The sequence below is a fragment of the Marmota monax genome, unplaced genomic scaffold, assembly GCF_021218885.2.
Source record: "Marmota monax isolate L192 unplaced genomic scaffold, Marmota_monax_Labrador192_F-V1.1 WCK01_AAM20220418_F8-fsc00096, whole genome shotgun sequence".
In the NCBI taxonomy this organism is placed as follows: domain Eukaryota; kingdom Metazoa; phylum Chordata; class Mammalia; order Rodentia; family Sciuridae; genus Marmota; species Marmota monax.
This window is the reverse complement of record NW_026695236.1, coordinates 1,225,953-1,250,297: the sequence shown is the minus strand read 5'-3', so window position 1 is coordinate 1,250,297 and position 24,345 is coordinate 1,225,953. Positions and strand designations below refer to the sequence as shown.

Below are 24,345 nucleotides of genomic sequence, written 5' to 3'. Positions count from 1 at the left end.
TTGGTTTCTGTGTCCTCTATTCTGTACCATTGGTCCACCCGCCTGTTTTGGTACCAGTACCATGCTGTTTTTGTTACTATTGCTCTGTAGTATAGTTTGAAGTCTGGTATCGCTATACCGCCTGATTCACACTTCCTGCTTAGCATTGTTTTTGCTATTCTGGGTCTTTGAAGAAGACCTTAGAAGATGAAAGGAATTCCCATGTTCTTGGATAACCAGATTTAATACTGTCCAAATGCCTATACTACCAAAAGTAATATACAAATTTGATGCAATTCCCATCAAAATATCAATAGCATTCTTCATAAAACTAGAAAAATAGTCCTATAATTAATTTGAAAGAATAAGAGACCCAGAATAGCTAAAGCAATCCTCAGTAAGAATAATGATGCAAGATTATACAACAGACCTGTAGTAAAAAAAAAAAAAAAAAAAAAAAAAAAAAAACAATAACAACAACAGAAAAAACCACCTAATATTGGCATCAAAATAGTCATAAAGACCAATGGAATAGAATAGAAGAGCAGGTAGAAAAAGCCTACAGAATGGCAGAAAATCTTTGCCAGTTACTCTTCTGTTGGGGGATTAATATTCAGAATATATAAAGACTTCCCTCCCTTCCAAAAAAAAAAAAAAAAAAAAAACATCAAAAAGCAAACAAACCAATACCCTAGTCAATAAATGGGCAATAAAACAAACTGGACATTTCTCAAGATAAGAAATACAAATGGCTAACAATATGTGAAAAAATATTCAACATCCCAAGCAATCAGGAAAATACAACTCAAAACAATATTGAGATTCCTTCTCACTCCAGCTAGAATGTCAAATATCAAGAATACAAATAATAATAAATGCTGGTAAAGATGTGGAAGAAAAGGCACAATCATACACTGTTAATGGATCTGCAAATTGTCAGATACTTTGGAAAGCAGCATGGAGATTCCTCAAGAAACTAGGAATGGAACACAGTATAACCCAGCTGTACCACCCCTTAGTATTTTCCAAAAGAATGAAAATCATCATACAATTCACAATATCCATGCTTGGAAAGTTAAGGTCAATTGTTTTCTCTCATGTATGGAAGTTAGAGTAAAATAAGGCAAAAAGGTATGAGGGAGGATCCCATGAAATGGAAGGAACATTAGTGATTGTGAGAAAGAGAATTGAAGATTCCCTATGAGGAAGGGTATAGGAAAAGGGAGGAACTGCAGAATGAAATAGACCAAATTATGTTTGTATATATGAATATGTGTATAAAGGTAATTAAGGTTATACATATATATTAATATATGTATAAAGGTGAAGTCCACTTTTATGTATATCTATAAAGCACAACTTTAAAAATAAATAAATACAAAGAAGATAAGTAGAATAGAGGAAGTGAAATGGGGGAAGGTATAAAGAGGAAGTATTGGGTCCTGAAATGGAGCAAATTATATTCCATGCAAGTATGGTTATGTCAGAATGAACCCACTATTTTGTATAAGTATTATGTGATAATGAAAACACTTTTAAAAAGTATAATTTCAGAAGTGAATAAAATGATTCAAATTGAAAGAAGATATTTTATATTATCAAAGTTAATAGTAATATAATTACAAAGTACTGGGCAGCAGTCATGTAACTAAGGTTGTATACCTGTTATTTTATAGGATAAGTACCACTAGCACTATTTTGCAGACCAAGAAATTGAAACTTAGGGAAGTCAGGAGATACACTCACAACATACAGAACTAATAAATAACAGCTGAATTCTAAAGTTCTGTGCCCTTTATACAAACACACAATTTCATTTTATATGACATATAATTTGGTCTCCCTTCTTCAGTTCTCTCTTCAGTTTCATTTCTTCTATCTGTTCCTTACATTCCCTTCAACCCCTCTATTTTCCCTCCCATTTTGTTTCAAGCCAGTGACAAGGCTGTCATAGATCTTACGACAATTTCATTTTAAAAAGCTAGGCAGCCCACATTAGGAACCTGCATAAAGTCCTTCAGGTTGTACTCTCCACTCCTTTTGTGTTTCTCATTTTGCCTCATGAAAGAGGCTGGGCTAACAGAAGAAGGGTGGACCTAGAGGTCTCTACTCAATGTGTACTGTAGGTAAGAAATTCTTTGATTTTCTGTGTTGAGAGAGCATAAAAGTTTCCAGTGGTAGTGTATACCAAAAAAACAACAACAAAAAAAAAACATATATTCTATGTGTTTGTTGATGGGTACATCGTACCTTCCTGTATATACTATTCTACTTTTGAGCATGTTGGAAATTATTTTATAAAATAAATTAAAGTCTCCCTTGTCTGTACTTGCCATTCAGCAACTGTATTCTTTGCTTATCCAATGTTTACTATTTCATGCTCTGGTAAGGAAACAATTTCAAAATAAATCTCAACACAAGGAAAGGTCAATTTCTGAAAAAAAAATTATCATTATAAAATTATGTCAACTTAAATAAAGACAAATTTACTTAGACATTTTCTTCTTTTTTCATTCTTATCTTCTTTGTATGATACCAATTTCATGTTTATGGGACACATGAATGCAGAGAAAGGGAAATGTCTTATATCTGTCAGAAATAACACATGATTCATATGAAACTCCAGATGGAGGTTCTGTTAGTGAGATGTATTCAACAAGCCCCTTGCAGTCAGTATGTAAAAGAATAACCCTCTGTCACAGGCACATCCTAGAGGAGCAATGGACATGGCCCTGCTCCTTGGCTTCCAATGTTGCATCCTAAAGTCTCCAAAATCCCAATTTTATAATCCATGTGGGCAATGTTGCCTTGATTTTCTGATTCTCATATCCTTAATCTTATTTTCTAATTCCTCTGCTTCAATTCAGAGTATCCTCTTTTTCCACCTATCTAAAGAAAACTGTATTTTATTTTCAAAAATACTTCATAAACGGGAAAGTGAAAATATTTCAGAAATTTTCTGTTTTGAATGAACAATATTTAATATATTTGAAGTACGTTACGTATCAAATTGTAAACTGTCAGAAAGTAATAAACAACCACATAGGTTCTGAATGGGTGCATTTCTTTGTAAAAATATAGTTTACTGAAACATTAAGAATATTACAAAAGCCTTGAATAATATTTTGAATGAAGTTAGAAACGTACATAAAAATCCATTGCACTCTAAAATTTTTAAAAACAAGAAACAAGTGTCTTACCATTGTGAGAGTAAATGGATGGTTTTCCAATGCAGATACACTGGGACAGTGAAGAATAACATACTGAAAAAGCAACAAACAGATTAATTTTAAATTACTAAAAAAGAAACTCAACTATCCCAATGAAGCTATGTGTACTAATTTTTTATATTTTTTGTAATTACTTAAGAAATTAAGGGTGTTTTTAAAGTTGTTGACCATTGACTCACCTGACCAGGTCTTGCTTTAAAATTTTCTTTGACCATCTGGATTTCCATGACATCTGATGGATGACTAATGACTGAGATGATGGTAACTGGCTTATTGCTCCGGATACACCTATAAAGTCTTTCTGCACAGTATAGGCACAAAGGTCCAGAAATCCAAAGCCAAGTCTAAAGGAGAATTTTCAAAAATATATTTCAAAACACTTAAATTGTAAGTATGTATATTCTGCCTGAATGCTTATTTTATACATTATGATAATAACATTTCAGCTTGTATTTTTAATAATAAAATGCAAATTAAAATGAGTCAAAATAATAGATGCTCATTCATTCAAACAAAAAGAGAGTGCAAAATACAATACTGTTGAGACCCAACCTCAAGCCCACACCCCAGGCATAACCACCATTCATTCTTTCTTACATCCATATGTGTACACAAAAATATAATGTATATACACAATTTGTCTCTGTAAAAGAAAATAAAAGCAAACTGAAACCTCAGATTTATCTAAGGATGGTTTTAGGGCAAAAAAAAAAAAAAAGCACCAGTCCAATGTGTAGTAAAAAGATAATGCGGGGCTGTGGTTATGGCTCAGCAGTAGAAGGCTCGCTCGCATAGCTCATGCAAAGCACTGGGTTCCGTCCTCAGCACCACATTTAAATAAATAAATAAAATAAAGGTATTGTATCCAAATAAAACTAAAAAACAAAATATTAAAAAAAGATAATGCCCTAGATATTTTAATGCATATTGTGTATATGTATAAAATGCACATATACACAATGCATACACATTTATATGCACATACATCTTTTAAAAATGAAACATTCCAGGCATGTTGTTTACAACTTACTTTTAAATAATATGAGCAGATAATAATACTTATATAAAAACCGTGACAATTTACAACTGGGAATTACCGCCCATGGGGCCAATGTTTCGTTTACAACAGCACACTATATCTCTCTCACCACTTTGAAGCCTCTAACTAAATCTTACTTTAATGGTCATTTCTTAAATCTTATTTACATAGTTGATCCAGGACTCCCCCGTTCCATGAAGTTAGAGTGGGTCTCTTTTTTATAAGTTTAGCCTCACACTGTGTGAAGAATAGACATGGAAGGGCAAGTTCTGCAAAGTAGCTACCTTGAAACTTTGAAACAATTACCCTTTAAGCACCAGGTTCCGCATAAGCAAAGTGGCAGTAGTCCTCATACCTGCCCTGTCCAATACACAGCATTTTGTGAAGCTCAGAAAACTTTGGAAATAATAAAGTCTGATAGATATCTAGAGGATTATTACTAATAAAACCACAAAACTAGCACATTTATTCAAAAATCTTCTACAAATTCTAGTTTTTGACTTCTAATTCTTCTTTTTGTAAAGTAAAATTTGACATCAGTATTCCCTACCTTCATTCAGAACAGATAGAGCCAGGGTGGAATTTATATGTGGATAGTTCCCACAGCTACAAGGAAAGATTAGGGCCCTCACTAAACTCTTAGCTAAGTACTTGGAGAAGTTTTCCAAGACCAAGCATTTGGTCAAAGAACTAAGTTTGCATACTACCTGTACCATTTACTGTCTTAGAGGCTTTGATAAAGATATTTTATGCATTTTAAATACAATTTCTTCATTAGAAAATTGAGGATAACAGTAATTGCTTCTAATAGTCATTTTAAATATTAAAAAAATATATTAATACAGAACATTTCAGCACAGTGCCTAGAATATAAAGCATTCAATAAATCAATTATACCATTTGTCATTGATGATATTGTGTATAAATATTACAATATAATAACATACAATGAAATAATAATTAGTAGTATATAGTTGTCTTAATACTGTTTTTATTATTCAGCCAGCACTTCTCAGTATACAAAGATCATAAAATTAATAAGCAGAAATTCTGTATAATTTGAAATATCATGTCTTTTGCCTTGGATTACCAGGCCCTGTGTTGTAATAATAGGTATTCTGAAACATCTTATGCATAAAGGCACAGTGTCAAAATATGTCTAAATGTGATGTTGATCAATTGAATGGAGACATAGACTTTGCAGAGATCAAACATACAATTAATCTAACCTGGGGAAAATTAGCTTGGAACTTGGGTTCTTCCACACAAATCTTCACAAATGTTTTCCCGTTAAGCTCTTCTGGTTTTGAAAATCCTCCAGGAAATGGTTCATGAAAATGTTCTGAGACATATTCCAGTGAGGAAATATCCTGATAGTGTGTTTTGTTAAGATTGATGCATCCAGGAGGATGGGTATCCAAATTAATTTGATACTTCAACAGTCCTCTAAAATTAAATTAGAAACACATAGGGAGATTTAAAAAAAGAGAGAGAGAGAGAAAGAGAAAAATTGAAATCAAGGGCTGTAATAAAGGAAAATAATCACTTTTTCTTGCTAAATTTACATTGCATTATCTGAAAAGTGTTCCCTTGTGTCATATTTAGGATAAATCAAAAAGTGTTTAAAATTTTAATAACTTAATTGCTAAGGGACTAAACAAAATCTTTATTACTTCCAAACAAATGCAATAAATACATTGTAGGGAAGAACACTTGCAATCTTTCAAAGTATTTTTAAATTTGACAGTCTTTATTTCAAATCTGTTATGCATTTGTGAAATTATATACAAGTTTTCACTTCAATGAACACTACAGTGATGACTACTTTGCAATCTCCAAACATAAAGAAAAAATACAGGGATCATATTTGATTTGGCTAAGACTGAACAAAACATGCCTTACTGAAGTACAGGAAATGTTAAACAAAAATAACAGGAACGGTAAGCTTGTGTGTTCTATGTTCAGAAAACAATTTATACTCAGCAACCAACTCCTAAATCTGTTTTTTTTTTTTTTCAATCTCTTCACAAACACAGCCACATAAAAAGCTCAAAAGAATAAATCTGGTAGGAGAGATCACATCTTAAAATCCTATTCTTTTTGTTTCATATTTTAGGACATTCTAAATTCTGTGTTCTACATTTCTTATCACTGTTGCCTAAGAAAACAATAAAGAAAAAAGTCAGATTTATAAAAACATTAAAATTTTTGTATTATATTTTATTTTTTAAAGGGTACCAAAAGTAAATTTATTTTCAAAGTTATTCTTTCCTAATTGGCTAAAAATGTGTTAATTTCAGGTTACCTTTCATGCTCCAAATAATCAATTTTGATAGGTTAAGAAAAATTGAAGTGTCACAGAACTGTACTAACTTTACAAAGACAATATTTTATGCTGGAGAGGATGTGAGGAAAAAGAAACTTTTATACTTTTTGGTATAACCACAATGAAAATCAGTATAGGGGTTTCTCTAAAGACTAGGAATGGAATAACCATATGACCCAGGTATACCTCCCCTCAGCACTTTGTCCTGAAGAATTAAGGTCATAATAATACAAATTATTTATAGCAGCACAATTGCCAAATTACAGAACCAGCCTATGTAACAGATGAATGAATAAAGAAAATGTATATATAAACAATGGGTTTTACTCAGCCTAAAGAAGAATGAAATTATGTCATTTGCAGGAAAACAGATGGAACTTGAGAACATTGTGTTAAATGCAATAGGCTAAATTCAGAAAGACAAGGGTCATATATTTTCTTCATACGTGTAATGGAGGAAAAGGGTAAGGTAGGGGTCTCATGAAAATAGATGAGAGACCAGAAGAATAGAGAAAGAGTACCAGAGGGAGGAATAAGTGAAAAAGGAGAGGTACTTGCAAATGAAATTGACTAAATTATATTAGTATATTGCATGCATGTATAAATATGTAACAATGAATCTCAGTAGTATGTATCATTATAATGAACCAATAACTTTTTAAAAAACTGATACTTTTTTTTAAATCAAAAGTTAAGAGCATAAACAGTAAAACCATTAGATTGAATATGTGATGGTGGGAAGGCAAAGGCCAAGGCGTGCTGGCATCTGCCATCTGTCCAGTCTGATCACTCCCCTTTTTCCCTTTTGATCACAGTAAGTTCCCTTTCTCTAGTTATTTTTATTTCACTCTGTTCCTTAAAACTAGTCATCATAAAATCATAAGAAAGCATTCAGTGCATGTTAAAGGCATCTAATTACTGGGCTGGATTATATGGCATTCATAGGGACCACACATACAGATAACAACTTTTAAAGGAATACAGCAGACACAGCCTATGTATTGAATGAGTTAATAGAAATTAAATCCGAGCCAATATTTTTGTCATTAGTCATTCACAGCATTATTTTTATAGAATAAAATTATGTACTATACTTGGACAACCCATTCATTTGATTCAGTTTCCATTACAACTAATGATTTATCCAAACATGTTGTTCCCACTGGTCATCCCCATGGTAAGTGGCTGACAAGTAACTCTGTCAAAAATTTGATTCATGCTACTGCTCATAAGTTGAACAAACACTGATGTGATATACATAGCACTGTTCTAGGTGCTAGAGTTCAACGAGGACTGAATTCTGCTCCCTAACCCTCCAGAAACTTAAAATCTACTTTGTAAGATATCTTGGAAGAAGATAAACTTAAGTCAAACCACAGATAATAATTATTATAGACTCTTAATAATAGTTTCATAACGTATGGTAGACTCCAGGTCCAGGACAAAAAGAAATTTTATTCATATTTCATATAATTCTTGAAAAATATATGAACTTGAAATATTATTCTAATTTTACAAATTAAAAAATTATTTTAATTATTACCCTACTGTTACATAGCTGTGTGTGTGTTTGTGATAAATAACAGAGCTAAGATTTGAACCAAGCTCACTCAAATTCTATATTCTTTTCCTCTCATAATACAGCACTTTAGGTCACTGGATCTTCACAACCTACTACTGAAAAAGGTAGGAAGAAGGAAGATTAATACTTATTAACAAAGGAGCACATTTATAATTTTTTTAATTAACAAAGAAGCATGTTGATGATTTTTTAAACATCTCTTTTCATTAAATAAACCTCAAAACAAAATAATCATACTAGGCGAGTATTTTTCCCCCATTAAAAACATGAAAAAACCCAAGGCTTTTATTCAGATAAATTAACTAGGTGGTAGTAAAAGTATGGGTTTTAGAAATCAAGTTGCTCTCACTACATGAAAAGCATGTCAGTAGCTTAAGAAATGGATGTCAAAGATGTTCAAAATGAAAAAAATCCTTTGAAATAAGGCTAGCTCTGTCTCTGTTCCCCCACCCCGTGTGTGTGTTTGTGTGTGTGTGTGTGTGTGTGTGAGAGAGAGAGAGAGAGAGAGAGAGAGAGAGAGAGAGAGAGAGAGATTGCACACATGCATGCACATGCATGCTGGAAAGGAGTAGCTTATACTTCAGGGTCTTAATTTCAGGCACAGGAATGCTGTCAATCTCTCCTCCCGAGTCCTAACAATATTCAAGTGACATAACCATACCATGTTCGAGGTCCTCGGAATGGTGGTATTGCTGCTATAAATTATACCTCTTAAGTCAATAAAATAAATACTGCTGCTGTTGTTGGCATATAATATCCTAAAATTCCCTTTAATTTTGAGAGTTTTATGTTATTTTAAGCTATGTTCAAGAAAAATAACACAGGCTATCTCTAAAAAAAATTATTAAATTTTTTCTTATTTTATCTTAATTGGTATTTCTGTCATCACAAAAGTGTGAAAAATAAAGACGAATAATGAAAAATAGCATTCATAAAAAAAAAAATCCAGTAGAGAATCTCAAGTTTATTGTGCTATAATTTGCTGGTGAAGATACTGAAAGTTTCACTGGGGAGGGCCCTGGCAGGTTCTAAACTCAGCACTCAAAGGACAGATGCTGAGCATGCCAGACAGGTGTTGGTTGCTTCCAGGAGCATTTACACAAACTTATATCAAGTGTCTGTGGTAAAGAACGGTGTCTCCATCCTACTACGAGTGAACAGGTCTAGAGCGGTTAGTAATCTGCCCAAAACAACGCTGCTAGTGGCAGAGCTGAAACAGAAAACCCAGGCAGTCTGCTTCCAAAGTCTAAATCATGCTCCTTCTGCTATACCAAGCCTCCTCCCCTTGCAGAACATCCACTGTATTTTATGAAAAAAACCTGAAACTGAAGACTAATAAATGCATTGATCAAAATTTTACAGCTCTACATGCTTCCAAGTTTTAAAAAAGGAGGCAACATATTTGTACCAAACCAATAATTTTACGTGTCATTTTTCAAGTTCAACTGAATGCCATAACTTCATTTATTACTAGTTAAAAACAAAAAGTGTCCATTTCTTTGTCACCAGTATAAAATTTCTTAGAATTCTTATAATATTTATTCTTAAAATAAAAATTCCATTAAAACCATATTATAATAGAAATTAAAACAATCTTTCTGAAGAATTTTAAATAGGAATGTAAACCCAATATTACGAATATTCAAATTGATGGATAAAATTAGATACTGTTTCTAAGGGGCCGCTCAAACTTTAGGGTCTTCACCCTGACAAAATTTGTGAAAATTTGAGGTATTTATGTAGTTTTTACTATTGTTTTGAATCTCCAATACATTTATCTAATTCAGCAGATATAACATGCATGTCTTCTCAAATACAACAGAGCCCACTTAAGTAGCTTAAAGCTTATCTGTCACTCAATACTGACCCTACATTTTGCCCTATATTACCACCAAGATATAAAACTGCGTAATCTAGTGACAGACTCTCCCATAGAACTTTCTGTGATGGTGAAAAGGAAAAATTCTGAACTGTCAGTAGTTACATGTGGCTATTAAGTGATCAAAATGTTGCTTGTACAGGTGAAAAACTGAAATTTTTAATAGTTCAATTAATTTAATGGAATATCTATAACAAGGATCTAATGAATATAATCAAACATGAAAGCAACAAGAATACAAAAGCAAACTATTAATGATATATGGACATATGTAGACATCCTAAGAATAGTAAAGATGAGTGATGAACTTGGATTATGAAATCCTGGAAAGAACTTACAGAGGAAGGTAATTGAAGGATGTACAGAGTCCAACAATTATAGGATAATGACATTCTAGTGTGAGGAAGCAGGCGGCACAAAGTCACATGTTTTTTTTTCCTCATTATTAAGAGAAGAGACCATGTCTTTTGCATTTATGCCTCAAATATTCATATTCTACCAAACCCCACCATCCCTTCAGCAAGTTTCTTGTATTTAATATATTTCTTATGCCTTTCTTATGCATTGAAATTACAGAACTACTTTATGGCAAAAGTTAAATATTAGAAAATACCATGCTGCCAAAATGACAATCATGAAAATCATTCCTACCTTAACTTCATGGGAAGAATTTATAATGAATGCAGCATCATTTAGGTGACCTTTATGTGTTTGGTGATTTGCACCCTTTTTAAAATAGAGAGCAAAATTACTGTCCCTTAGGAACATACTTTTTTCTTAGTATTCTATAACAAAAAAAAATATAGTAAAAATATAACTTCCTGAGAATTATTTTTGCTAAGTTTAAACTACAAAACAACAATAACAAAAATATCAAAAAATTACATCATAAAATAAAACCAAATTCTCTACTTTAAAATGTATCACAACTCTCCAGTTTATCTGGAAACCACCTGAATGTTTTCTTGTGAAAGTGAAGGGTTTGTCCTGTTTCACTGCTATTTATCTGGTACTTAACACAGTGCCTATAACCTACAGCAACTAAATAGTCATTGAACAAACAGGTGACTAGGAATCTATAAACAACTTCTTGGTGTTATTGTTGTTGAAACACATGATTGAGTAGTCATCTGGTTTTAACAAAAATTCATTTTAAACTCATTTTCTACCTTCAAAAAATGTCTAGATTTTAGTAAATGGTATTTAGTAAAATAAACCATGTAAGTTCAGGAAGATTGCACAGTCAGTCTGCAACTTACATTATTCCTCTTCACTAGTTAATATTGCTAAATCCAACCTGAAAGAAATCTCTGCCATGCCCCAAGCCAAACCTACCCTAAGCAAACAGTTGTTGTGATATTCAGATATTCAAAGCTTATTGTTAGGAGCATCCTAAGTTAGGGATGCAGTCTCAGCAGTCCTGAACATCTGGGTAATCTTTACTCCTTTCCCCACTTTGGCTCTGCAGGGTCCTTGCCTGTGACACCTGAGAGTCATGTAGCTCAACCACAGCAGGAACTTTGTCTGTCTCTTATTGGTAAGACTGTCCAAGCTTAAAAGAGAGGGCTGGCTCATGAATTTGTGATCTGTGCAACTGCACAAAACCTTGCTCTTAGAAAAACCAGGTCATTGCTTCAGTGCTCCAGTTATTTCCATTCCAAGTGAGTAATAATTTTTGATCAAGAAGCCCTGCATTTTTATTGTGCCATAGACTCTGCAAATTAAACAGCTGGTGCTGTCACGATCTCTATGCAGCTGACAATCTAAATCCCAGAGTGTAAGAAATTAGAATCAAAAATTCTAATGCTGGGTACATCATTTTACTGTTTCCTCAGTGAAAGAGAGAGATAATCTCATCCTCCCAAGTTCACAGATATGTTAAGAAAAGGGCTTTGACCTCTCATGAAGAAAAATATTAGTAAGCAACCATTATGTCTTAGTATTCCTTTACTGGCTTGCTTTACTAAAATGGCAATGGGGTATAAAAGAATTATTTCACATTTCACAAAAATACTAATGTGGGCTGGGGTTGTGGCTCAGTGGTAGGACGCTTGTGTCACATACATGAGGCACTGGGTTCAATTCTCAGCACCACATATAAATATGAACAAAATAAAGGTCCATCAACAACTAAAAAGATTTTTTAAAATGCTAATGTAGTGACAGTATTTCTTAAATTACACGAACTTTTGTTGTTTCTCCTTCCTTCTCACCATTATCACCCTGTAAGTCCAGCCAGAAAGATATATATACAGATATATAGATATATATATATCACTTCCAGGAGAAAAATTGAGATGAAAATCCTGTAAAAAAAATTACTTGATCTGAAGCTTGACACTTCCAACCCCCAAAGGGTGAAAAAAAAAACTCATAGCTGGTAAGATTAAAAATTCATTAATACATGTAGTTTACAGTATAAATGACTTCATGTATATGAAAATGCTCTAAATATACTATTTCTATCTATCCACCTACACACACACACACACACACACATAAACCATGAAACTATAAAGCCTTATTATGGAAGAAGATAGCACATGCCCTCAATCCTCAAAACCATCTGGTTTATAGGATAAAATATCAACAAATGTAAATAAACCATAAATCTTTACTCTGTAATTATTACACAAAAAATCAACTTTTTAATAAAGTAAAAATCTTATGAATAGGAAATGAGAACAGCCTACAGAATGGGAAAAAAATCTTTGCTAGCTACTCTTCTGGATTATGTCTAGAATACACAAAGAACTCAAAAACTTTATCATTACAAAACCAAATCATCTAATCAACAAATGGGCAAATGAAGTAACAAACACTTCTCAAAAGAAAAATTGCAAATGATCAGCTAACACATGAAAAAATTTTCAACACTTTCAGTAATTAGGAAATGTAAAATGCTTGATGCCCTAAATTACAGATTTCACGTCATTCCAGTCAAAATGGCAGTCACCAATAATATTAAATACTGGAGAGGATGTGGAGAGAAAAGAATACTTTTACACTGTTGTGGAGATTGTAAATTAGTACAATCACTATGGGAATCACTATGAGTTTTCTCAAAAGACTAAGCATGGAAGAACCATATTACATAGTTGTCTAACTCCTCAGTGTTTAACCTAAAGAATTAAAGTCAGCATACTACAGTGATCCATGAATCCTATTTCTTTTCTTTTAGAATTTAGGGAGTTAGGCAGTTTTGTTCACTATATTTAAGGTCAAGACAGCAACATGTATGGAAGGGGAAGATCAAGGTAATCGACAAATTTGCAAGTTTACTTGGACTCTATATTTACTGTGGAATTCCACTATCAAATTCATCCCTCATATTGGGATACTAACTTCCTGGGTCACCTAACATTATAGGCAATTCATTAATAGGTATGCGTGGTCCAAAAAGGCTAAAATACTTCTGAGCTGAACACTTCCAAAGCTAGATTTCAACCAGAGATCTATATCATCTTTACACATTTCATATCTCTTGCTTAAATGTATTCAAGGTTTAAAACATTGGATTGTAGTGGGGAATAAAAAACAAGGGGGTGGTTAAAGACTTTTTTTTTAATCCATATATTTAGTGTGCTTTTCCTATTTTGTGAATAATGTCTTTTCCCTTTGCCTTTCTTGTTTTTGTGTGTGTGTGTATGTATAAATTTTTTATTTTAGTTGTAGATGGACATAATACATTTGTTTATTTACTTTGCTATGTGGTACTGGGGATGGGACCCAATTCCTCATGTGTGCTAGGCAAGCACCCTACCACTAAGTCACAACCCAGCCCTCTTTTTTTGTTTTGATTTAATCTCTTTACAAAGACATTCTGTAGAAGTACAAATCCTCACAAAAGTTCTCTTCTACAGCATTTTATCAACTTTGGTCTATAGCCTAACTTCTTTCTCTGTTATTTTGAAAGAAATTTAAAAATTAAGGTATTTCATAAACATAATTTTATTCTTAATTTAATACAAAGTTATTACACTTATTATTATATGCCATGTCATTTTGTAAAATATTTTTAAAGAAGTACCAAAAAAAAAAAAGGCATTTTATTCTAACTGTGCTTTCAGGGAGCACCAGATTTTTTTGCCTTTTCAAAAACCTTTGAATCTATCTAACTTGAAGCAAAATTAAATTTATTACTTAAAATATTCAAAGATGCACATGTATACTCATTTACTTAAAGAGACAAATCAAAAAGATGCCCTAGATTTTCACATTACATTAAAATATTTCATTCACAAGTGAGTACACTTTCCAAGTAAATAAATAAATAAATAAATAAATAAACAAATAAATAAATTATGAAAAGGGTAAAGATGAATGCATAGATTCTGGGGCCAGATCTCCTATGCTCACTACTAGCATTCTTTAAACACTAGCTGATTGACCTGGGACAGTCATTTAATTTACCTTGTACATCTCATTTCTCCATCTGTAAAATGGAAATAACACCACTTACTATCCAGTGCTATGCATATTTAAAAAAAAAACAACAAAACTAGTCTGTGCTCATACAGTATATGCATAAAATGTTAAGTCCCTAATACATATTAAATGCTATCTAAACCATGGGAATGATTATGAAGAGTTTCATTACTGTCCTTTAAATGAGAGCACAATTGTTAAGTTGGTCACTGCATATGTCATATTAATTTCTTCCAGTAGCATGTGTGTGAGAAGAAAACCACCCCTGTGTTTTTTATTCCTCCCTACAATCCGTGTTTTTAACCTTGAATAAATTTAAGCAAGAGATATGAAATGTGTAAAGATATATAGGTCTCTGGTTAATATCTAGCATTGGAAGTATTAAGCTCAGAAATATTTTAGCCTTTTAGGACCATGCACACCTATGAGGTTTCAATGAAAACTGAGGAACCCTTCCTCATACAAAATGCATGTATTTGCCTCAAAACTAAATATACATATAAAGACATGTATATTCATAGTTTGTATGTATGATTCAGGAATTCAAGGATCCTCTGAATCCATTCAATAATTCCTAGGAATTATGAATCCAAGTTAAGAATCCTTTCTGAATAATAATAATAATAATAATAATAGAAGAAGAAAACTTTCTATATGGAAAAAGTCGGATTTTTAATACAATTTTTAATACAATCTATTCCTTTGAGGAGGAACTTCCCCTTTATCTTAACCAGAATTATCATACTATTAACTGTCTCTCATTTAAATACAAAATACAATCAGTGTCCACCCAACATTCACAAGTTAAAACCAGTAGGAGGGCTGACTCTGGCAAGATTGCAGAGGCTCAGGTGCCAAATCCCATTTACAATGCATCCTCCTCATGTCTTTCAAAAGGAGCAGGGTTAGGCTCTTAAACTCAGACTCTGTGACATTCTAATTTATTTTCCATATCCCTTCTATCAGTAAGTGAGAATAGAAGTATGTATCTCCTTTTGATAAGTTTTTCAAATGAAAAAGGGAAAACAAAACAACAACAACAACAACAATAACAAACACAACCACCTTCCAGTGCCCTCCACATCTGGAAAGAGAGAATAGTTTTGACTAGTTATTTTTTCCCCAAAATATCTTTTGAATTAAAATATCTTTAATAAAACACAACAATAACAACTTCTTAGAAAATGTATTAAGATTAGAAAAAAAAATTTTCCTGGAGAAGGCTTCTTTTACAAGTTCCAGAATAAATATTTGTTGCTAAAAATGAATTTTAGAGTCTTTGCAATGTTATAAATATCATGGCCCTTTTAAGGAATATTCTTTTGATATGTTAAGCAGTTTTCACTGTAATATAGTTACCAAATTACTTAGCCTATAAGAAATTCGAAGCTCTTCAAAAATGCTGTGACTCTGTGTAACTTTCCAGAATGCTCAGTGAGAGGTGGAGGAGCAGTAGCTGCCCAAGTTTCACACTAATTACATGCTCCTTCCCACTTCAGCACACTGGCTTCAGCCCCCTCATTGGCTGTAGAAAAGGGTGAAAGAAACCACTTACTATGATATTTTGGGGGCAAATCCAATGCCACTCAGGCATAATTGAAAAAGGCTTAGAGGAAACTGGCTTTGAAGTATCATCATGACAAGAATACAAATGAAGGAGAGAAATTTAAACAGATTTCGCAAGATTAAAGTCCTCTCTGATGTCAAGGAAAGGGCATTATATGACACAGAAGAACAGGCAATTAAGAAGGGTAGAGCAGGTAGCAGTACTGGCTCTCCTACGGACATCTTTGATGTTTTTGGAGGAAGAAGAAGGATGCAGAGAGAAAGAAGAAAAAATATTGTGCATAAGCTCTTGGTAATGTGAGAAGATGTACATAATGGTGAAAAAAGAAAACTGGCTCTGCAAAAGAATGTACTTTGTGACAAATGTTAAGGCTGAAATGATAAAGAAAGGAGCAGGAGATTGCTTCCCCACTTCCCAGGTACTGGAATGCAAATAAGAGTTCATTAGATAGGACCTGGAATGGTTCAGCAAATTCAGTCTGTATATATAGAGTGCTGGGGCCAAGGGAAAGGGATCAGTCTTAAAGATAGAGGTAAACACTGTAATAGAAGGTAGTTGGAGAGAAGAAGATTCTAGAAGTTCATGTTGACAAAGGCATGAAAGATGGACAGAAGATAACATTCTATAGTGAAGGAGACTAAGAGCCAAGACTGGAGCCAGGAGATATTATCATTATGTCAGATCAGAAGGACTGTGCTGTTTTTACTTAAGAGAAGACTTTTTTTCTTTTTCATCTATGTGGATATACAGCTGGTTGAAGAAGCATTATGTGGTTTCCAAAAGCCAAATTTATACTCTTGATAATGGAACCATGGTAAACACCTTTCACCAGGCCAGAATGGCAAGCAAATCTCTTAATGGGGCCAGTGGAAAAAACTTACTACAGGCATTTTATATGCAGTAGTGAATGAGTGAAATATTATAATCATAATATGCTCACTATTTGCTACTGTTTGTTTTAATATTTAATTACAGTAGTGTTTCAAAAGTTAAATGAAGAATAAATGCAAATATAAAAATCACTGGCTTTGCCCTGTATGTATGATGACTTCAATACAAGAAGTTGTAAGAAGTTTTTTTTTTTTTTTTTAAATACCTGTAAAAACTACTTTTAAAAAAGTTTCCCTAGCATCTGATGGGCTATAACTTGTAATTGATTTCAGCTGTGTACATGGACAAACTTAGACTGATTGTGGTGTTGATTTCAGTGCATGAACCTTCCTTGTTAAGGTGTTGAAATTAAAACTCTTTTAACTGGTGAGAGAAAGAGTGTGAGTGAGAAACAGAGTTGTAACCTTAAAATAGTTGAAAAATAAAATTATTCATTCCTAAACAACAAAAAAAGAAAAGACATTTTGGGCAGTTAATTGTGACATTTCTTCCCTGTATATTTATCAGTACTGGTAGTAGTATGATTTTTCTAAAATTTATTTCAGATGTCTATATTTTCCCTTTCATACTACCTTTCTTTGTTCAAACTTAAAAAAAAGATGATTTTGTCTCACTTAATAGATAAGAAAAAGAAAAGTAAAATTATCTGCCAAATATTTTCAGTTATTAAGTGATGCAGTTTGTCACCATCATGTTATTCTGATATCTTGCAAAGGAAAATTATTTTGAAATTCATTTGAGCACTGAAAAAAAATCTGAATTTAGTGTATATGAAGTGTAGCTTTTTAGAGTGGCACACAATAGGCTTGCTTATAAATGATGAAAATAATCTAAAATAAAGGTATAAGAATGAAAACTAGATTAAAATAAGGACACAGATGATCGTGAAAAATAGCCGGGTCCTGAATAACACTGATGGAGCATTTTCAGTGAGGAAAGTGAGGCTTCCCTCAGCCAATATCATCTCACACACACTAAGATTCTTGTCAGTGCTTAATTTGGTTTCCATTTGAAAAAAAAAAAAAAAGATATAGAGAAGCTATGCAAAATGAAGGCCAGCATAATTTAATGTTAGGATTTGGGGTTTTGAAATTGGATGTCTGAGTTAAAATCCAAGATTTTCAACTTACTAGCTGTGTCCTTCAGATAACGCTCTCTCACACTGGCCTTGTTCTCTCATTGGGATAATGATAACAATAAATACAGGGTTGCTGGGAAAGTTTAATAAGATAAAGCATTAATAAGGTAAAAGATAAGCATTCCACAAATATTTACTGTTAATATATCCAAAGGAGAAATTTCAGAATAACAATGTGATTTATTTTGCTTTTTTTTTGTGTGTGTGTGTGTGTGTGTCCCTGTGTGTGGTTCTAAGGATTGAACACAAGGGTACTTTACCACTGAGGTATATCCTCAGCCCTCTTTATTTATTTTTAGTCTTGAGACAGGTGTTGAGTCTGACCTTAAACTTGTAATCCTCCTGCCCCAGCCTCCTGAGAAGCTGGTATCACAAGTGTATACCACTAGGCCCAGTCAGTATAATGATAAGATTTAAAATGCCATCATACAAGAAACAAAAGAACAGAATTTATACAAGGTGAGAGATTTGATTTTCATTGCCTCTGGAGTCATAGACTTTTAAGTCACTGGATAGAAATTATAGTAAAATAAATTCTGGTTAGAAAAACAAAAAACTTTGTGAGAATTAGAGCTTTGTAAAGTCAGAATGGATATCTTCAGAATTAAATGTTTACTTTGTGGGCAGATCAGAGGGAAGATAAAAAGAAGCAATGTGTTTGAGGTAACTAATACACCAAATAGCCTGATTTGATCCTTTCACAGGTAAACATATATCAAAACATCATACATACTTCATACATATAAACATTGTTTGTCACTTAAAAATAACATAAATAGAAGAAAATTCCTTGACATTAGGAAAACAAGCTTGTTCAAGATATCGTTTAACATTCTGTGATTTAAAAAAAAAAACTTATAAAATCATTTTTTGTTATTTTTTATATACAGACACTTTCTGCCTATGACCCTTGCTCTACAAAAGTGAAATCTAAATATAAATATGCCTTTTACTTACAAAAAAAAAAAATAGAAAAGTAACTCTTAATATAATCCTCTTTAAACTTAAAAAGTCATTTTGAACTCCTGAACCTTTAAAAATTGACTATTTGAATTGCAAAGGAATACCTTTTTTCAGAGTTTTAATTCAGCAGAACATAAAGGCAAAAGAATGCATAATTAATTATACTGAAAATGATTATTTTTCTCATATCTGATAGAACTAAAGAGACAGAAAAAGAAAGAAGGAGAAAAGAGAAAGAGAAAGGAAGAGAGGAAGGAACGAAAGAAGAAGAAGGAGAGAAGGAAGGAGGGAGGAAAGGAAGGAAAGAAATAGCTTACAATCCCAGATAACCTCATATCACAACTTTGAGAAAGAAAATCTTAAAACTAAATTCTCAGACATATGAGCTCTCAAAAATAAGTGTCCATACACACACACACACACACACACACACACACGGCCTTGTAGTAGAACTTATAAGAGTTTTCAAGTGAGTTTAAGTGAGAGTACTTGTGTTTTAATCCATAATTTATCGGTTAAGTGAACTTCAGCAAGTTATTGAATTTTTCTCAGTCTCAGTTTTCATACATGTAAAAGTGTTTTAATAATATTATTCATTCTCATAAAATCTGGAACACTTAAATAGAAAGTCTATAATGCATTTGGAAATTATATTTAACATATAATAAGCATTACATAATTATATTTTAAATAATTATAGTCCTGAGTAGTATCTGCTTATCCATAATAAACTTTGTGTCCACAATCCTGGATGGGCAAACTAGTCACTTAAAGAATAAAACGGAAGGCAAATCCTCTCTACCAAGGGTTTTCTTGGTATCCCAAGGCTCCATAGAATATGTTATCCCCACAAAGAGAAATTAATGGAAAAATCAAATCCACTAGCCCTCTCCCCCATGAGACAGGGATAGCTAGCTGGAAGTCACAATTAAATTAGTCAGCCACGTTTCCAGAAGAACTCTACATTCCAGAATCATGATACCAAACAAAGTTAACCAGGGCACATGAGATAAATCTATTTAATACTACTGTCTTAACCAGTGGTCTCCACAATCAGGTGGGAAATGGCAATATTTTGAATATGCACCCTGAAGTAAAACATATAATGTACCTAAAATTACCAATACATCTGACAGATTACATTATAAAATGTTCTGAAAAAAGAACAACCAACAGGTTTGAACCTATCTCAAAACACTGTTTACCTGGAAATGTTTTAGGCAAGAAAAATGGGAAATGCTATAGCTGTGTTTCTAGGTAACACTGTTTATTACTGGTAAAATACAAACGGAGTAGAAGGACACTGGATAAATCGTGAAAATCATTTGGGGACTGACAGACTTTAGCTCCTTGCCAGTAGTGCTTTTCTTGTGACTAAAGGTATCCATTGAGGGAACTTGGGCTGGTTCCTGTACAGTCTCAGCCTTATCCAAGGAAGGTAGTCCCTGACTTCCCATGCAGTCTCTTCATCTTAGAACTGAATTGCTACAGGGGGATTGAGGAGAAGGATGTGGAAAATTATTCCTGGGCAACTATAGGGATTGCCATTGAAGAAGCACCTGACATCACCATGTAGATAGACTATCCTTCCTGTCCTATATCTTTATGCAAACCCAAGTACACTTGATGTCATTTAACAACTTATTATCTGATATGACTCTGAATGTCAAATCGAAACACACACGTATAATAATCACACACATATATGTATAAAAAAGTAGAGACAGGCCATGCTGTGGCCCCCCCCATCTACCCACTGTCCCATCCCACTTCCATCTAGAGATAATAGCCAGGGCCAGAAAGACCATGACTCAGGGGCCTTCAGGCCTGATTTTATGATAGGTGAGGTATTGATAACCTGCAGGGATACTATAAGATTATAGGATAGAAACTGTAATACCTCAGATCCGCATTGCTAGAGAGGAAGACACATGAACAACATGAAAAAAAAGGGGGGGGAATAAAATGTCCCAAAGAAACCAAGATGCTACAATAATAGAATCCATTGACAGCACAGTAGATGAAATGTTAAGAGAAGGAGTTCAGAACATACATAATTAAAATGATCTGTGAAGTACAGAATAGTATAAGAAAGCAATTACAGGCAACAATTGATCACTCCTACAAAGAGATTAGAGAGCAAATACAGGCAACAATTGATCACTCCAACAAAGAGATAAGAGAGGGCCAGCATTGTAGCTCTGTTGTAGAGCACTTGCCTAGCATGTGTGAGACACTGTGTTCAATTCTTAGCACCACATATAAATAAATAAATAAACAAATAAATAATAAAGATTCATCAACAACTTTAAAAAATAAATTTAGAAAAAAAAAAAGAGATAAGAGATCAAATAGAGGTTACAAAAGGTTACTTCAAGAAAGTGATCAAGACTCTGGAACAAAGAAAACAGCAATCCTTGAAATGAAGGAAACAATAAACCAAATAGAACATTCAATAGAAAGTATCACCAACAGACTAGATCACTTGGAAGACAGAGCCTCAGACAATTAAGACAAAATATATAATCTTGCAATAAAGTTGACCACACAATGAAGATGGTAATGAATAGAATGTCCAAGAATGATGGGATAAGATGAAAATACCAAATATAAGAATTATTGAGATAAAGGAAGGCACAAATCAAAGGAATACACAACCTATTCAATGAAATAATATCAGAAAGTTTCACAAACATGAAGAATGAGTTGGAAAATCAAATACAAGAGGCTTACAGGACACCAAATGTATAAAACTACAACAAATCTATACCAAGGCACATTATAATGAAAATGCCTAGCATACAGATTAAGGATAGAATTTTAAAAGCTGCAAGAGAAAAGTTTTATATTACATGCATGAAAAAATTAGTTCAGATCTCAGCAAATTTCTCAACCCAGACACTAAAAGCTAGTAGATCCTATAACAACATTTTCTGAAAGAACATGGATTCCAACCAAGAATCTAGCAAAATTAAGCTTCAAATTTGATGATAAAGTAAAAAACTTCCATGATAAACAAAAGTTAAAAGAATTTATACTGAGAAAGGCTGCACTACAGAATAGTCTAAGCAAAATATTCTATGAGGAGGAAATGTAAAACAACAATGAAAATCTGCAAAGTGAGGAACTACACTGAAGGAAAAACCAATTAAAGGAGAAACCAAGTTAATAACCAAAAATAAACCAAAATGACCAGGAATACAAACCATATTTCAATAATAACCCTGAATGTTAATGACCTAACCTCATCAATTAAAAGACACAGACTGGCAGATTGGGTTAAAAAAAAAAAAAAGACCCAACAATGTTCTGTCTTTAAGAGACTCATCTCATGGGAAAAGATATCCACAGATTGAGGATGAAAGGATGGGAAAAAACATACCACTCACATGGACCACATAAACAAGCAGAGGTTTTCATCTCCATATCAGATAAAGTTGACTTCAAACCAAAGATAGTCAGAAGGGATAAAGATGGTCATATCTTATGTATTCAAACTATACTATTTTCTCCCTCTATTTCCATGGATTATTTTAAACAACAACTAACTTTGAGAATACATCTTGGGTACATAATTTATAAAATACTTGGGACATATTTTTTGTGTAAAGCTTAGAATATGTGTTTAACCCTTTCATGATGTTTTTCATTTGCATTTTGGACAGATTCTTGTCTTTGGCCATTTTAATTCTTTGGTTTTCATTGCAACTAATCTAGACCTTTTAAAACTAAAACCTAGTAACTCCAGTGTTATAAATTCTGCAATGGCAAGACGGTTTCTAAAAATGTAAGCACTAAAATATCTTCTTAAAGTACTTCACTTCTTATTTTCTTTTTTTTTTAAGAGAGAGAGAGAGAGAATGAATTGTAATATTTATTTATTTTTTTTTAGTTTTCGGCAGACACAACATCTTTGTTTGTATGTGGTGCTGAGGATTGAACCCGGGCTGCACCCATGCCAGGAGAGCGCGCTACTGCTTGAGCCACATCCCCAGCACACTTCTTATTTTCTTTTAGAAGATATTAGGAAGTATCTATAGGGAGCTTTGAAAACTATTCATTGTGGGAGAAGCAACTCTGGTGTTCAATTTTGATACACTTTTATAATGATTTCAATAAAACATGCCATGATAAAAACAGAAGTATGTCTCCCACACTTGATGGCTATCCTTAATTCCAAATCAAATATTTTAGCCAATTCCCATGATAATTTCTATAGCAGTGACTTTCATTACCCCATTTTTAGGAACACATTATTTTGTTTTTTTAAAAAAAATATGTATTTAGACTTACCCTGAAACATGCAACATCAGCAGCATGTAGAAGACAAAGAAGAGGTTATGAGTATACCAGAAGATGTCATAGTTAGAAACCCTGAAAAAAATAAATTAGTTTCATTCTTACTTTATAGCCCATCCCATTAAAAAGAGAATTCATTGTTTCAAACATATATCCCACTTTAAAAAAAGCTAAAATTTGAGTTTCTGAGATGTATCTATTCATATAAAAATATTAATATATCATACAAAGAGCAATGACAAAAATTATAAGTAATAGTTTTATCATTTTGAATGTTCTTTGTATTTCAAAGACACATGGAAAGGATTAAAATAAGGTGTGTATTTTAAAGTTATGACATAAGGCTAAGAAGTAAGTAGACTGCTAATTTGTGCTTATTTTGTCCCTTTTAGTATTATTTTCAATTTCCAAGTGATTCCTAAAACAACAAATGTCCCTATCCTAATATGTATTTTGACAATTGTTCCAAGATAATTAAATTGGAGAAAAACTTAAGTGATGAAAATTTTGAATTCTTTTCTTGGACTGTGTAACTTAAGAAAGATACCTTAGTGTTCTTGCTCTGGGGGAAGACAAATAGTCTGAAAAGAAAGGCAAGGTAAGCAAAATCTTTTAAATGTTTGAGTGAAGTACAAAAACTAACAGTCATTGTAGTCACATATCTAGGCTGAATATTCATATATTAAAATGTTGGAGGCAGAGTGCAGGTATTTGCAAAAGCTTCCTATATGACTCTGATCTCCTCTAGAACCTTTCAGAATTATTCCTCACTTAAATAATAGCCAATTTTTGAAATTTAATCCATCTATACTATTTGTTATCATAAACAATATCATTAACAATGTTGCAACATATGTTTTTTTATACATATTTTTTTTAAAATCAAAATTGCTGAAAGTCCAATTACTAGATCAAAGGCCACATACTTGTTTTGATATACACTTCCCAATGCTCTTGAAAAATGTATTTATAAATTTATATGTTGCAACATATGTTTTTTATACATATTTCTTTTAAAATCAAA

The 24,345-nt window shown here is 32.7% G+C and overlaps 1 protein-coding gene and 1 pseudogene across 6 annotated transcripts in view; one reads left to right on the top strand and one right to left on the bottom strand.

The window, feature by feature from the left end:
- Nox4 (NADPH oxidase 4) overlaps positions 1-24,345 on the bottom strand; it is a 174,260-nt gene that overhangs the window by 92,320 nt on the left and 57,595 nt on the right. For all 6 annotated transcript variants that reach the window (XM_046439393.2, XM_046439395.2, XM_046439394.2 and 3 more), the window contains 4 exons: positions 23,316-23,396; positions 5,478-5,694; positions 3,389-3,553; positions 3,180-3,242 (listed from right to left, as the gene is read on the bottom strand). In XM_046439393.2, the coding sequence (XP_046295349.1) occupies positions 3,180-3,242; positions 3,389-3,553; positions 5,478-5,694; positions 23,316-23,396 (526 nt within the window). The remainder of the gene's footprint in view (positions 1-3,179; positions 3,243-3,388; positions 3,554-5,477; positions 5,695-23,315; positions 23,397-24,345) is intronic.
- LOC124089328 (dnaJ homolog subfamily A member 1-like) lies at positions 7,725-16,831 on the top strand (annotated as a pseudogene).